Genomic DNA, 17,169 nt, shown 5'->3' with positions numbered 1-17,169 from the left:
TGGACGCCTGGTTGGAGGGGAGTGCCCACTCATCCAGGGTGTTCAGGGCATGAAACTTGTTTGCAGGAAGAGAGAAAGTGAGCTCAGTTTTGGATCTGATGAAATTAGAGGTCCATATGAGCCTTGCATGAGCTATGAGATGTCTACCAGGCCGTCTGATATTTTCAGCCCTCTTCATGGTGGCGTCCTCTCATCCTGTTAACAAGGTCCAAGTTCATTCTTTTAAAAATTGAGCGCTCTTGGAGCCTTATCACTCTTTCATTACTCCTGCTCTTAACAGAATATTCCTGAAAGGGCAGGGAACACATGGTCTGTCTACACGTGCTTACCTCCTGTTTGCCCCTGCACTCTCTGCTCTCTTGGCATTTCTGAAACTGCTTTCAGTAAGGCTCCCAGAAGCTAAATCTGCACCCCTGGAGACTGAATATACAGATGGACAATGCCAGACCATATATAAAAATATAACTTTGACCCACAACCTTCAGCAACAAGCCCAGGAAACCAATCCTTTATGTACAATGAGCAACCTCAGGAAGCCAGCCTGTTATCCGTCAGACTAGTTGGAAGCTTCAGATCACCATCCCTGGGGACAGTTCAGGAAGTTAGGCCATAACTTCTATAACAACCAGCCCCAGATGACCAGGACTTGATTCATAACCAGAAGTTTCCCTATTTTCTTCCCCACCTGAGAGCGCCTTCCTCAGCCCTCTTCTCTACTTATATTCTTAACTCTGCTCAGCAGCAGCATCTGCTCTTCAAGGTTTTAAATACCACTGCTGGTCCACTCCCTCACCCCTGTGAGCAGCCCAGACTTGTTCTGCAGGTTGTCCCCTTCCACAGGCACCACAGTCCCCTAAACTCAATATATACATCCCAAAGCACGCTGGTCTCACCCCAGCACACTCGCCCTGTCCTCTTCCCCACTGTTAGTCACGCCACACTCACCAAATCACCCCAGAGAAATAAGTAGATTCCACTGGTTGATTTGGCCTCCTAAACACGTCCTTACTGCCTCTTCTTCAGCCCTATCACCACTGCCCATGTCAGGACTTCACTAGGTCTTCCTAAAACATTGCCAGTCCCTTAATGATTTTTAAGTTGCCAAGCTTGTCCCCTTTCACACAAGCCTCTACTCGTCTTTTATAAGCGTACATCTCAGTATGCCGCGTCCTACCCTAAACCCTTCACTGCCTCATGACTGTTTCATAAGGCATGTCGGCCCCATGACGACTCACCAGCCACATTTCCTGCCAAGCAAGGAAATGGAACTTAATGTCCTAAGTAGACACATCACACTGTTGAGGCCCCTGAGACTGTGCAGTGATGTGTGTCCCAGGAGGAGGGAAAGCGCTGAGGATGCCCTCCTCGTTGGTGACCTATGGTCTTAGCTTGGAGTCCTGAGAGAACGTTCACAGCAAGTAGTTTGACACCTGTGAGGAGATCGCTGCTCAGACAGTCGCCAGCCTGAGGGCCATGTTGGATTCAATTAGCTGTGGTTCCTGAACTTGAGAATTCTCTTTCTTGGATGCCCTGGTTTCTACTTGGCTTTTAGGTATGGCCGGAACCAAATAGAGGAAATAGATGCTTTCCCAGGAGCAGGGGAGTTTCAAACTCTCACCCTCAGAAGTTTTCATCTGCTGCACAGAATGAGTCCTTGCTTATACTTACAAATGTGGCCCTTCCCCTCCTGTGACCCCTTCACCAGATGAGGGGAAGGGGGACAGTGGGCTCCCCCTGACTCTCCAGAGACAAGGCCAGGGTCCCAGCAGGCATCCTATTGTCAGCCAAAGCAACAGGAAGAAAGAAAGTCAATATTGGAGGGCAACGGCTGATTGTTAGAGCTGGGCTCGGGTGGAGGAAAGATAATGGTCTGGTGATTTCACACGTAAACATTTTTAAGATGCCAATAGCCAGCAGGCAGCCTTTCACATCAGATATTTGTGAAGAGCAGCGGAGTTGGGGGAAGGTGGGCAGACAGGGTACTTCCGCCTGAAGCCGAAAATACAGGAGCTCAGACTGGAGAAAAGGGTGTCTCATTTTCCAAGTGCCAGGTTGCGCCTCCCTGATTTACAGCCAGACTTTTGAAGCTGACTGCTCAAATCTAAAGTTACTGCAGCGGCCTCCTGCGCTGGGAGCAAAGGATGAAGTGGATGACAGTGAAGGAGAGTAAATAGAGCCGGGGAGGCCGGCTCTGGCCAGGAGCTGGGCCCGTGTCACAGCAGACTGTGAAGCCTGACGCTGTGGGAGTCGGGATCATCCTTACGGGGGTGACACAAAGGCAAACGCTCGGGACACATAAGCTGCCTGCAGCAGGGAGCTGGCTGTGCTCCGTGATGTGGGCTCGTGTTTTAATCGCCACTCCCCCCATATGCACATATAAACACACACAGCACGTTTGCACCACACATACATGCACACATACACATATACACACTGCACACTCATGCATACATACATGCTTCATACACACCACGTATTCATACCATACACACAGATACATGCATACATATATACCATATACACGCACACACACCACATGCCACATACCTACATACATACACTCCTACACACACACACCCATGCACCCACACACACTACCTGTTCACACCATACATATAGACACATACACTGCACATACCATTCACACATACACACTTCCAGGATAACTTTGTAGTGACACCACTAGGAACTCCAGTACTGGCCCCCACCCTGGACGCTGCGGAGTGGGAGAAGGGGCCTGCTAACTACAGCAGCACAGAAGCCGCGGTGGTTATGGGTCTGAGCTCTTAAAGCTAAATGTTGATGCAGCAGATGTTAGAATGCGGAAGCTCCATCTCTAGCAGGCCCCCTGGCTTATGATGGAGGTCGATTTAGCCCAGAGGTCAGTCTGGATACAGGACCACATTAAGGAGAAGCGAAACCTTGGGCATTTATAGTGGAGCGACTGCCTGGTTTTCAGGCAACAGATGTGCCTCTGAGGAGGGGGGCAGGTTACAGCTTGGGATGAATGAATGTGGCTTGGAGGGGTTTATGGGGCTGTTTTTGCCAGAACGCCGATGAGTGGAGCCGAGCACTCGGAGGAGGTAAGAGCCTGTGGGAGGAGGCCTGACCGGGCCCGACAGACGCTTGCCTCTCTCTCACCTGGAAAGTTCTTCTCTGCTGGCAAGTGAGAGACAGAGCTGAGTTGGGTAATCTTGATTGTGATGGATAGGAGTGTTCCTCTAAGTCTGAGGGCACCTTTGCTACTGTAAGAGGGACTCATGGAGGCTCTGATCGGCTGACACTAAAGAGATTGAGGCTCAGTAGTGAGCAGACCTCCAGGCTGGCACGGCTTCAAGCTCTTTTATTCCAGAGACCTGATTACTCAGGTGACAACTACCTGCCTTCTGGGCTTCCCTTGTAATTCAGCTGGTAAAGAATCCACCTGCAATGCAGGAGACCCCAGTTCTATTCCTGGGTCGGGAAGATCCCCTGGAGAAGGGATAGGTTACCCATTCCAGTATTCGTGGGCTTCCCTGGTGGCTGAGATGGTAAAGAATCCACACGCAATGTGGTCAATCCCTGGGTTGGGAAGATTCCCTGGAGAAGGGGGATACCCACTCGTGTTCTGGCCTGAAGAATTCCATGGACTGTATAGTCCATGAGGTTGCAAAGAGTTGGACAGATGGAGCGACTTTCACTTTCTTTTCTCCAGCAGGACTGCCCTTGGTGTGTTTTCCTCAGACATTTTTGGTACAGACGTGTTGAGAGAGGGAAGCCCTGTTGTGAGAGGCAGAGGCATTAAGGTATACATACCCATCGACAACGTTTTTGCAGGAAAGCACACCAAGGTGTGGGCAAATCGGGAGAACCCACAAAACCACTGGGCAGGAGAAGTCTCTTGAGAGAATCAGTGGATCCAAGTGTTGGAATGAGGTCTCTCTCCCATCCTGAGCAGGAAATGTTCAGTTTTCCAGTTTAAGAAAACAGCGTGAACCTCCCTTTACTGAGAAGCTAGGAAACAATAGAAGCTATTGATGAAGTCCAAACGATTTGCCCAGCATGAGAGCAGAGAACTGAGAAAATGTTCTTGAAAAAAAGAAACATTCACAGCCGGGAGAACAGAGGGAACCATGTCGAGAGAGGAAATTAAACATGTCTAGGTTGACTGGCCTTGATTTACCTGTTGAAAGTGAAAGGATATTTCACATTCTGAACAACGTGCCCTTCATGACAAGTTCACCGCTTCGTCGGAAGAATCCAGAAAATTAATAGGTAATTCTGATGGAATAACGAAACCTCTCTGGGTGGAACATTAATTACCACCCTGCTGTAGGGAAAGGTGATAATGTGGATTTGTCCGGGAGGGAGGAGAGAGCGAGCTATTTTCAGGGTCAGTGGATTTCTCTTTTCCCTTTTTTTTTTTTTTCCAGCAGTGAAGCAACACAGGAGAGAAAATTGTGATTCCTTTTTCCCCCTGTGATCCGAGCAGCTTTGTGATCTGGAGACTCTACTCCTTGTGGGAAGGGATTAACACACGACTGGCCCCTCTGTTTGCACAGGGAGGCTGCCCTCTTGTCACTGCTGTGAGGGATCCATCAGGGTTCCTGTTATTTCAGAAAGGGAAGGGTCTCTACTGCCCCTCAGGTGCTGTTCACCCAGCTTCACTTCCTCCTTTAACCAGCCCTGGGGACCCAGCATCCGGGCTGTTTCCTTTCTACCCACCACATGTTTACTGGACCACGCGGGCCGGGCCGCACGCCTGTTCTGCGTGAGAGCTGAGGGTCCGGGGGCCCGCTGCCTGGGCTGGACCCCGGCCTCCTCGGGCCTGGCCGTGAGCCTCCATCTTACCCACCCCGAGCTCCACTGTGCTCTCTCTGTTCCCATGGCTTGAAACACGTTTCTCCTTCTCTTGGCTGGTTCCTGCTTCTCCTTCAGACCCTCCCTTAGGGGCACCTGGTCCAGGAAGCCTCCTCTGAGTCCCCCCACCCCTGTGTCTCAGTGAGGTGAGTTTCCAGAGTGCCCGCGGGGTACCCCGGGCCCCTTTGTTCTGCTTTCCCGCACGGGGCCCCAGCGGTTAGGCCTTCTATCTCGTGATCCCAGGATGGCTCCTGTGATCCAGCGGAGGGGCTGGCACCGGAGAGGGGCTTGCTGGAAATGGGACTAGAGGATGTGCCCTGAGGGCAGATGGTGGAGAGGGTCCCCCAGGCTGAAGTTCCCGTTATTGGTTGCAGGTCCTCTGGGAAGTTCTCGGAAGTCAAGGAGAGAATGGACAGTGAGGTGTGAGAATTCGACCATTCTTGGGAAACACCCCACCTTCTGCTTCCTAAAGAGATGCAGTGACGGTGCCATGGTGGGATCTTACTGCTCATCCTGTCTCGGGGAAGGGGGGGCCACTCACCTGGGTGAAGAGACCGAAGCCATGTTAAACCTGCAGTGGGATATGCCCTGTGATTCTCGCAGAGCACGTCCTCAGACTGGGTTTGGGGAGCACACTGTGAGACTTCCCTGGGGGCTCAGAGGGTAAAGCGTCTGCCTACAATGCAGGAGACCCGGGTTCGATCCCTGGGTCAGGAAGATCCCCTGGAGAAGGAAATGGCAACCCACTCCAGTACTCTTGCCTGGAAAATTCCACGGACGGAGGAGCCTGGTAGGCTACAGTCCATGGGGTGGCAAAGAGTTGGACACAACTGAGCGACTTCACTTTCACTTTTCTGTGAGACATTGGTATTCTTAGCCTCAAATAACACACTTGGTCTTAAGACCCGGGGCAGCTTCAGTCTTGGCAGCTGTCCTTCCTTCCCTCCCCCACTTGCTCCCCGCTTTCCTCCCCTTCTTTGCCTCCTTCCAGGGGCTTTCTGAGGGCGACACACAGATCTCTGAGTTGTTGTAAGAAAGCAAGCCACAGATGCGTGTGCGCGTGACTGAAGCTTGGCCTGCAGACTCAGCAGGCGGAGAGGGCCAGTCTCGGGCTGGTAGGAGTGCCTCGGCCCCGACAAACTGGAGTTTGGCCATCTGTGAGTGATAAATCAGGTTCCCCAACTCATGGGCATCCAGAGAAGAGTTCTCACCAGATCTGAGACTCTCAAGAAGAGGAATTGTCTTGTTCATCTCCGCCTCCACCGCAAGTAACTCACCATAGGTCCTGGATGATGCTTGCTGAATAAACGTGCTATTTTAGGACAGGTGTAAATCGCGTGCTAATTACAATGGCGGAGAGGACTCTGGGAGGCCTTCTACCTCAGAGGCCAGGAGCAGAGCCAAGGGTACCACAGGGTGTGGGCACCAGCGAACAGGCAGATGGCAAACACATCCTCAAGTGAGAGAATCCAAGTTGCCACAACCACAGGGTCTGATGGGATGTGATGTCCGGGTTGTCTGAATCCCGGACCAGGAGTCTCAGAATAAATAGTGAAGCTATCTTCTGGAGACCCCATCCTTGTCTTTAACATCTTCTGATCATAGTAAAAATGAAAACGGACAACAGAGTTTCCCTTTTCTTTTCTAAACCCCAGTGAGGTGCCCTCCGCGGTGTTGGCACTTACTCAAGAAACATTTGAATGAATGATTTGGATGTGCAGGCAAGCTGGCAAGGACATCTGTCGCAGAACTGGCGGCCAGCGTGGGTTTGGCTGGTCCAGCTGGCTGGGCGGGGCTCCCCGTCTTCCCTCGGTGCCCCTTCTGGAGCTGGGGAAGCTGGCTACCTTCGAACACAGAGGAGAGCCTCTCTCCCGTGTAAGGAATTCCCTGGGATACCTCTTTCCCTGTTACCCGTTTACCTCCACGTGCAAAACTTCCTTAACTGGACGTTAGTCCCGCCCTGCTGGAACGCCCTTCTCCCAGTTTCCCTGACACGGCAGTGTTACCCTCCTCAATCCCAGAGTTGCCAGTAGTGTTTGATGTTTCTGTGTCAGGGCACATTTTTTGTTTTTTCTGATGGTAGGTTTTTGGGGAAACTGCCAGCCTCATAAAACAAGGTAATGGTCCTTAGGAAACAATCACTTTGGCTATTGTTTCACAGCAGTTGCCCTGAAAGCCTAGAAAGGACTCAGCAATTTCACTGCAGAGGAGCAAAAGGCCAAACAACAGCCGCAGCAGCAGTGGCCGCACGTAGATGGCTGGGAAGGGGATCGCTAGTTTTACAAGTGCTCAGAGATCCTCTGGCACCTTCATAGGACACCAGGGGACCTGCAGTCACTTCTGCTGGCCGACTTTTCAATCTCCTAGCTCTGAACAACTCACATAGGAAAGAACTTGATTCCACTGTACATTTTTGCTATTTTCTCTCAGGTCAATATCACACGTGGGTTGCCTAATGGGACAGCACTATAAAAAAAACAGCAGCTAATTACAGGGTAGCAGATAAAACAAAACTCTTCTCTGGAGAGCTGGGGCAGATAGGTGGAAGGATAAAATTGGGCCGAATGTGTATTTGATTTCTTTGTGTTTATCTGAGTCACTGGCCCAGGCGGGAAGGTAATATATGAAAAGGGACATTTTTGGAATAGTTGTTTTTGAATTATGCTCATGAAATAGACACTCTGCTACGAAGGACATGTGGGAAAGCTACACTCTGACCGCATGACTAATTTTTAAAGCCTCACATAGAGAGAATTCCCCCCAAGAACACAGCTGGTTATTCCTTTGTGGACTGAATGTGTCAATTATGAACTGAAATAAAATGAAATTTTACTCCATTATGGCAGAGCGAACTGAGGAGTGGACATTGGAGCTCGGGTATTACGTAGTAGTTCATACACCAAGTACTATTCTTTTATTAACCTTTAAGAACATGTTTTACATAAAAACAGGCAACATCAAAAAAGCTCAGTTGATAAATGAACATAATATATCACAGATGATTTCATCCACATTAACCTACATTTATTAGCTTAAACTGAGAGATTAGGAAAAAAAATCAGATCTCATTCCAGCTTTAATCATGGATACAAATCGTTTGATAGTTACTTCATTAAGATTCTGAAAAATCAAAGGTTAACCTGTGCCATCTGATCCATGCAGCAACTGATAAATTCAGTATTTTCAAAGGAAACATTGAATTTTTTCTCTTGCACCGAATTGAAACCTTTCAGAAACTTGTTTAAATGCATCAAGTTTCAAGCCCACCTTTTCAGTATGTATGAGCAAAATACTATTTAATTTCATACTCAACTAATCCTTTAACAATTTTCTTTCACCCAGAATGAAAAAGACTATTATTAATTTCCTAATAAAATTAAAAAAAATAGTTATCGAGGATATGACTCTAACCTTGGACCAGTTTCAATTTCTTTTTATTTTTTTCTAAGAATACATCAAAGATTAATGTCAATGGCCAGTGAGAAATTGTCCCTAGAGAACTATTCAAGGTCTTTTTCTTACCACATTCAATTGGACTGGAATGAATTGACATTATAGCATCTTTATCATCACTTTTAAAACCCTACTTTCTCTTAATACCAACAGTGAAGGCTTTTAGAACTATTATTTACTTTAAGTTAATAAAGTATATCACAGACAAAAATATACAATTTTACACTGAAGCAACATTAAGGGTCTCATGTCAGTGGACCAAAAAAGAATGTCGAGGAAATTCACAGGTAGGCTTTAATTACAGAGATCGCACTTCCTTTATGAAAAAGAATGAAACTAGAGCCCTCACCCGTCTCCAAGGGCAAGAGACTGCAAACCCCGTGATCAAACCACCTGCCAGTTAGAAGCTCACTCACTGAAAAATGATCGCGCAGCTTCAGCGTTGAAGCCCGTGAATGACGACAACAGCAACACACACAAAAAACCAAAGGGGGAAATAAAGACCACCTCACCCAGAGGCATCCTAAGCTTCCACACTGAATTTCCTGTTTCCCACCAGTTTATGACCCTTAATGTTACTGGACGGATGGTTGCATATTTGAGATGATTAAAAAATGAAAGACTGCCTTAAAAGCACCTCCTCCTCAAGTATGTAATTACATACAAATGAAAGATTCCTTCTGACAGTCCTAGGGACCCCATTTGTTACTGTTTCATGTATAAGCACCATTGAGCCAATTTTTAAAGCACATTTGCAGTGATCAAATGTGTTCTCAAGTTTCATTTTTTTTTTTTTTTGTCTTTAAACCAAAAAATGTGTGAAGTGTGTTCATTGATGCACTCCTTATCATATCTAAATTGACAAAAATGTTAATTCTGGAAGTGCTTTTAATCACTATTTTCCCCAACAGACTAGAATGGCTTCATGAAACTTGATTAAATAAAGAAATCCGTATCTCCCAAAGAAGCACATATCTGACCCTCTATCACTGCATGCAAAATAAGGGTCTGTCTGAGAGTATTTTTTCCCCAAACTCCTAATGGAAATGGCAGACAACACACAGGAAAGGCTAACCCTTGAACTGACCAACTTCAAGTTTTAAAAAAATCTTTGATTGGATTCCCACCCCCACCCCTCCCAAATCATGTAGCAGTTTAAAAAATTAATGATTTACAAATTATAGAAAAGATATGTTATCTACAATATATGCCAGGTGACTCATTAATTTTTTTAACCCACTCCCAAATGAATAATTATATTAAACTACCATCTTGGATCTTGGTGCTTTCCACAATTCTGAAGTTACAAGTAAAGAGGGGAGACATACCAGATTTTCTTTTTTTCTTTTTGGTTATTCTTTTCTCGGCAGAATTGGGCAGAGAAAAGAAGGCAGTGAACCTTCATTCTTTGGAACAGGCCCTCTATAGCAAACTTCAGCCTGGGGCACCTTTTTATGATCAAATTAAAAACCTTTGAAATCAGAAGTTTATCATGGAAATGCTGACAGATCCTGACCCAGAGAAGGGCTATCGGGCAACACAATAATATGAAGAAAGCTCTCCCTCAAGCACGATTGCCCTTCAGCACAGGGACAGGGCTGTGTAATGGCACCACTGGCCAGCAGACAACCATGATTTAATGTGCGTGAGCCTTGGTCACACGGCAGCTCCGCGACCCTCTCAGCTAAGCCAATTTTTCTTTTCTTTTTTCCAACTGAAATATGCCTCAAAGGGTAAAGGATTGCAATTTTAGCCTTCATTTATGGATATATTGCTTTCTTTCAACAGTATCTGACGGGCCTGTTAAGCGCCACCCATGGGGGTGCTAAGCAGGTTGTAGGAAGGTCTCACTGAATACAGAACACCAAGCATTTTCAGTAGTTTATTTGCATTTTTTTTCTTGGCTTATTTTAGTATGCACCACGTGTAAAATCAGATGAGGGCTACAGAAAAAACATTTTCAATGACCAAAATCTTACTTTTCCTTCTAACGATATGGAGCAAATCACATATGCATTGATTATGAGAATAAATGGTTTCTGCTACAGTGCTGAGGAAAAAAAAATGTGTCATCAATATGAACGGTTCTCATCTACAGAGATGGTTTACATGATGCAAGTAATGAAAGAGTTTTTCCTTAACTAGTCTACTACCAAAACTGAAACAAAATGAATCTTAAAATTCCCCTTGAAAATACCATATGGTTGGTCATGTATCAATAGAGGAAAGACAGTCCCCATCACCAGGCCATCACCATAAAAGCTATATTAAATACGTAGAAAAGAAAAATATGGGGACACTTGTGGCAATGATTAAATTGATAAGTACAGAGATACACTGCCATAATGGTACATATTTATTCTCTAATAAAGTGAAATAAAAAATAAGATCAATTTGGTTATAGAAATTCCTTAAAGAACACCACCACTTAATTATTTCAAACTTGAACTATCCCAAGAATGTCGTGAAAAAAATTAGCACTGGCTAAAAAGCAAAAGCAGTCTGGGTACACCCACGTAATCAGCATGCCTTGTGCTTGTCTGTTAACCCTCTGAGTACATCTCTGACATTCAGGATCTCGATAGCTTAGTGCTGAAAAGATTGCATTCCATCTGATTACTCAATATTTCTACTTGACAGGTCACATTCCACTATTTATTCAGCATAGATCACTCAAATTCTGCAGCGATGCGCTGGGATCCCCATGCTGAATGGCTCTGCATTCTTCCGAGTGGCCCCTCTGCAGTGTTATGGGAAACAGGCCACAGCTTGACACGGTCCACAGTCCTTCAAGACTTGGGTGAGAAAGGCCTGAGCCATGCGCTGTAAGGTATGCACGCTAGATGCTGGCATCATAGACACAATGCCCACGGGAAAAGCAGTAATTCAGAGAAAGAAAGTGAATTGAAAGTTGCTCAGTCGTGTCCAACTCTTTGTGACCCCATGGACTATACAGTCCATGGAATTCTCCAGGACAGAATACTGGAGTGGGTAGCCTTTCCCTTCTCCAGGGGATCTTCCCAAGCCAGGGATCAAACCCAGGTCTCCCGCATTGCAGGTGGGTTCTTTCCCAGCTGAGCCACAAGGGAAGCCCAAGAATGCTGGGGTAGGTAGCCTATTCCTTCTCCAGGGGATCTTCCCGACCCAGAAATAGAACTGGGGTCTCCTGCATTGCAGGCGGATTCTTTACCAACTGGGCTGCCAGGGAGGCCCAAGGAAAACCACAATCTTACTGCAGGTAGGTCTCCACGCATAGGCTTTCTTCATATTCACACATTTATAATTGAGGCCAATCCAGGAACCTGCTCCTTCGTCTTACTTTGAATAGTGTTTTGCTTTAGAGTTCTAGAGAAAGCAGTAATTTCTGACCAGTTTTGGGTACTTTACTGTAAGGAATCTACCTACACACCATACCTTCCTGGTGTCCTGCCCTCCCCGTCTTCGACAGAAAACCCAACTGATTGTGCTACTTTGTGACGTTGTGTGTTAGGTTTCAGGACTCTCTTAAAAAAAAGGTGAGGGGTGCTCTCAGTAAATGACCTAATATTTACATGGCAAGACAACACAGAAGAGATAAACCTAAACGTGGAAGAGTCAAAAACTCGGGGGGCTGCGGGAGTTGGGGGGGACCATGGTGCAGTCACGGCATGCTGTAATTTTTACATTGATAGTAATAGAGACCATACGTTTATCAGTTGAAGAGTAAAAGGCGGTCACTGAAGACCGATCTGTGTCTCAAAGTCAAGAACTGACTGTGGAAGAGCTGCACACACATTTCAAGACTTTCAGGTGTCGGAGTATACCTCAGAGCGGAGACCGTGAGTACTGTCCAGCCATTTAGATGCAAATTTCATGAGCCATCGTGGTTGTCTCCTGGGCCAGGGAGCGAAGCAAACCTCAGGAGGACATCTGAGTTGGGACAAACCCCGCCTTGCCAAACACCCCGGCCAGCCTCTTCCCTGCACCTAAGCAGTGACGGCAGGCTGCTGCAGGCCCCCATTCCAAGCGTAACACACTCTAGGGGAGACAGAGGGCTAGGGAGAAAGATTTGGAAACAGGAGTAAAATACAGCTGTTGGACAGGACTTGGGCCAAAGAAAGAAAATAGCATCTCTCTCTGGACAGCTAAAGACAGTGCTATATAAAAGTCATCCTAGGGAGCGGAAGTTTTACCCTCAGGGATACCCTCTAGGTCTCCCATCCTGTTCTCCCTGAGACTATATGTAAGTATCCTAAAGGTGCACATGGAATCATCTCACCGAAGGTTTATTTCATTAAAAAGCGTTTTGAGACTATTCTAGACTGCTGGTCCACTCTGCTTTCTCCTTGGCCACCTTGCAAAGCACTCGGCTCTGGGCGCCCAGTCCCGGGCGCTCCTCCTGTGTATGGGCTTCATATTCTGTGTATGGACTTCATACTCTGTGTGGATCTCACACTGAAGACTGAACTGTGTGAAAAAAGCAGATGAGACAAAGAACAGGGTCTTGTTGCCTCTGCCTGTTTGACATTCCAGCCCTGTAGAGCACCTGGCAATTTATTGCTCTTTTCCACCAGTTTGTTTATTTTTTTCCTGTAGATGTTTCATACTGAGCAGGCAGACCCTGACTCACCAAGTACAGGGCAAGCTATGGTGACTTCCTGAGGGTCTGCACTGGCAGTAGTAGCAGCTGAAGTGGAAGCAGCATTTCTGGGGCGTCATCAGCACGTCTTCAAATGGAGGTTATTTGGGGGAGGGGGGCCACCATCTATATCCTGGGTCAGGCTGTTGGCCATAGATCCAGGTCCCTCCACGTGGGATGTAGGACTCAGCGCAGCAGGCAGTGAGACCTCTTTCTTTTAAAAAGTCCCTTTCTTAATAGGATGTGAAGAGGAAAGGGATGCTGATGCTTAAGTTATAAACCTGCAATGTTCTGAACCCACAAAAAAAGGACAAGCAAGACAGCATGCTAGACGCTCTTCCTGTCTGGACATCTCAGCATCTAATAACCCCTTAATCTGCAGCAAAATCAAGAAACATGTGCATATAAATCCAGAGGCCTGAAAGATTCCCTCAAGCATTCTCCATAAAATCCCATGCACTCAGAGGGTTAACACGTGCTATGTTACATACTGCAGAGCCTAGCTCCACTGATGAAAACATTCATTGCTTCTACATTTTAAAAGTCGCAAAATAGCCTTAACCCTTTGAGGACCCAATTAGCAGCAAGTTGTCATCTTCACCAACAACATGTCACAGTCTCATTCAGCAAAAGGGAAATCGCTACAAGGATACCAGAAAAACACACTGTTCTGCTCGGCCATTCAAGCATTGAGTGCTAGGTAGATCAGATGAAACTGTTTGACATAAATTTGGGGGGGGGGGGTAACAAACCTCAGAGTATCAAAGGGTTAAGCTAGGACTTCGGGTAAAAGGGTCTTATTAAAAGGGCGAGTTTGGGGAGCGAACAGTCTCGGAGGAGCTCGGCGAGTAGTCTTCCGACTCCGAGTTGAGTTCCGGTGGAGCTGGCTGGGCCTTGTACCGGCTCCTCACATCCGGGTTGCGTCTTCGTCGGAAAACCTGCCTCTCCTTATCAAGAGCGGTGGTCTAGCAGGGGCATAAAATGAGAAAGAGGACAATTAGGCCGAAGGAAATGGCAAACACACACAAACATACACACACACATGACACTTTCTGGAACTTTCTGAGGTCAGAAAAATATGCTGGCTAAAGTTAACAATCCACAATGGCTCGCTTATGGTGCCCACAGTCACCACTGCTGGGGTGCCCTCTGCTCCCCCAGATGCAGCTCTGAGAGCCCCTTGTCGTGACATCGCAGGCACAGGCAGGATGGATGATGTGGGGGTTCAGCCTCTCGCCCGCCCTCCCCAGACCTCCCTGAGCTCCACATCGATGACCCTTGGTTGCTCCTGGCCTATCCAGAGATCCCGGCTTCCCCCAGCCCCAGCGGTAAAGGGGAGCCCAGGGCTTGTGCATCTGACACGCGAGGACACCGGCAGTGCCTTGTTCATCAACATGCAGCTCCAGGCAGCTGCATAATAAAAGATGAGAGGTGATGAAGTTGTCAGACGTGGAAACAGAGCCACAAGCTCATCCCGTTATTTTAGCACCTCCTCCTTCTAAATGACCTTATTATCTCTTGATGAGGGAGTGTGGGAAGGGTGGGTTTAATTTGAATGAACCAGAGCCTGACTTTGAAAACTGCCCTGAATGCAATTAAACCTGATGGAAACCTTCCCATGGATTCCCCTCCACAAAGTTCGTTTCCACTGTAGTCCATGGGAATCTACGAAACTGAGGTTCAGCGTCATAGGGATTCCAACTCTGGGGCCCTGGGTCCTCTGCCCCCTTTTCCTGAGGAAACCTCGGATCGTCTCCAGGCTGTGCTCTGGAAGTTATTATGACATCAGGATTGGGAAGGGCATGGCTTCATTACAGATTTAATGGGTGTGAGCAGGATGGCTCATTACAGAGAAACCTTACACAGAGAGCAGGAGAGCAGGTACAAAGCCTGAAGAAAAATACAGAACACACATAAAAGTTGGAAGGCATCCTTGTTTGAAAGTCCCTCTTTAAAAGGATGTAGCCTGGAGGTTATTCTGCTTTTAAGAGATTACTTTTCCTCTACAGAGATATATACCACCATTTTTCCTCTTGGAAATTTACTGTTAACTTCTTCAAAGAACAGAGATAAATTTATAGCCAGCCGGGTTCTGAGAACAAAGTGAAAACTAAGCCCCTCATACAATTGCAGTGTAGCATTAGAGCAATCTTAGATCTAAAATGGGGCAATCAAAGTTACAAAATGAAGTAATAAAGAGAGAAAGAGAGGCAGTGTGTAGAACCAGTACAGTAAATGGCTTCGTTAGGCTGAACTGCTCGACTTTAAAAACTACCCACACGTTGAGTAACAGGGTTACAAATCAATGAGGAGGATAAACTTTAATAATTCACTTCTCGTTTCACTGGACTGTTAATACAATAATTCAACAACTGGTATGTTGAAATGTCTACCTTTGATTCACCAACCATCAAACTTTTAAGGGCCCTCGTGTACATAGATAGCTCTTGGTCTTATACCCGCCGATTTTGTGATATTTTTCAGCATCATAAACCTAAATTCCTAACTTTATTTAAAACGTTGTAAAGTTACAACACATGGTATTTTGCTTTCAAAGCAAACTGAAAATGTTCTGTTTGTGTAAAGCTGAACATAAAAAATCAGGAGTCTATTTAGTCTGACGTACATAAACACCACCCTGTAGTTAATTCAAGAGTAATATAAACTCCTCTTGGTAATAAAAAATATTTCTATTTCTACCTTCTTGAGAAAGAAAAAAATCACTTGGCATCAAACTGAATACTGACTAACAGACTGAGGTTCCCTGGTGTGGCCAAGAAAATTGCATGTTGGATTTCGAGTCAGAAATTTAGAGTCTGGCTCAGTCCATTGCTGGTTGTGGGAACCATTTACTCAGTTCTCAGGTAAATAAGGAGCAAGGATAACCCCGCCCCCTGCCACCCTCCTGAGTTGTTAAAAGGTAAAAACAGAAGTGCACATGCTCTCGAAATGGCAAAGACTCCCAGACATGTAAGGTGGTGGTTTGCTGGTTCGTTCTCTACAATGTAAGATGTTGTTCTAAAATGAAGGAGCTGCAGGTCAGAGGAAAGCGATGCAGAACCCAGCTCGCATCAGAACTTAGAGTGCGTCCTTTCCCTCCCACCCTCACTAGCACCTTCTCCACGTCGACCTCATCTCCCCATCACAGACTCAACCACTCCAAGTCGCGCTCTAGGCGGCAGCCACGGACACAGGTGATTTTGCCACCGCGATGCCCCGTCTGCGCGCTCACAGCTCGGATGGCACCACCCCGTTGCGTCCACGTTCACTCCTCCAGATGCTCTCAGGGGCAAGTCACATTCTCTTCCTTCCTTGTCCCTCTGCCTGGCCAGCCCTTTGCCCTGTCCCATTTAAGTGGTCAGTTCTGGCCCCTCCTGCCACCTTCTCTAGTGAGCAGCTTTTAAACACTGGCCTTTGTTGCTGGGCCCCGGTGCTCAGATGCTCCTGGGCTTTCAGTTGTGCTGAGTCAAGAGGAACTTGACAGCAGCTACTGGGCTTCCCTGGTGGTTCAGAGGCTAAAGTGAAGTGAAGTGAAGTCACTCAGTCGTGTCCGACTCTTTGTGACCCCATGGACCATAGCCCACCAGGCTCCTTCGTCCCTGGGATTCTCCAGACAGGAATACTGGAGTGGGTTGCCATGTCCTTCTCCAGGAGATTTTCCCAACCCAGGGATCGAACCCAGGTCTCCCACATTGCAGGCAGACGCTTTACCATCTGAGCCACCAGGGAAGCTCTCAGAGGGTAAAGCATCTGCCTACAATGCGGGAGACCCGGGTTCGATCCGTGGGTCGTGAAGATCCCCTGGAGAAGGACATGGCAACCCACTCCAGTACTCTTGCCTGGAGAATCCCGGTAGGCTACAGTCCATGGGGTCGCAAGGAGTTGGACAGGACTGAGCGACTTAACTTTCACTTTCTATTGTTGAAAACAGCATGTCATGATCACAGGTCACGGAAAAGGGTGTGATGGCTGTTTCTGCTGGATGTACAGACTCCACATTGAAAAAGCATTTGTAAAGCACTCTTTGCCCGGGACCTTGCCTTTGCAGGCAAGGAAACTGGGGCCCAGGCATGAGGAGAGACCTGCCCATCACTGAGGAGGAACAGAACTCGGTTCTCCTCCCGGCTCAGGCAGCTTTTTCCAACTGATTCTAAAGTCTATTGAAACAGAACCTGAAGGAGCCACTGCACTCCAGGGTTGCCTTCTCCAGTCCCCAGACACAGTGAGCTGGGGCGGAGACACAGACCACAGGCAGCGTC

General features: G+C 47.1%; 1 protein-coding gene across 7 annotated transcripts in view; it reads right to left on the bottom strand.

Moving 5' to 3' along the window:
• Positions 1-10,160: 10,160 nt before the first annotated feature.
• The window catches only part of DCLK1 (doublecortin like kinase 1), a 343,458-nt gene continuing 336,449 nt past the window's right edge, over positions 10,161-17,169 (bottom strand). For 6 of the 7 annotated variants that reach the window (XM_043891772.1, XM_043891771.1, XM_043891770.1 and 3 more), the window contains one exon: positions 10,161-13,875. In XM_043891772.1, coding sequence (XP_043747707.1) covers positions 13,818-13,875 — 58 coding nt within the window. In that variant the 3' untranslated portion in view covers positions 10,161-13,817. Of the gene's footprint in view, positions 13,887-17,169 lie in introns of all 7 variants that reach the window. The other variant, XM_043891773.1, reaches the window with a different exon arrangement.

Source organism: Cervus elaphus, chromosome 30 (genome assembly GCF_910594005.1).
Source record: "Cervus elaphus chromosome 30, mCerEla1.1, whole genome shotgun sequence".
In the NCBI taxonomy this organism is placed as follows: domain Eukaryota; kingdom Metazoa; phylum Chordata; class Mammalia; order Artiodactyla; family Cervidae; genus Cervus; species Cervus elaphus.
This window is presented reverse-complemented; position numbering and strand designations above follow the sequence as displayed.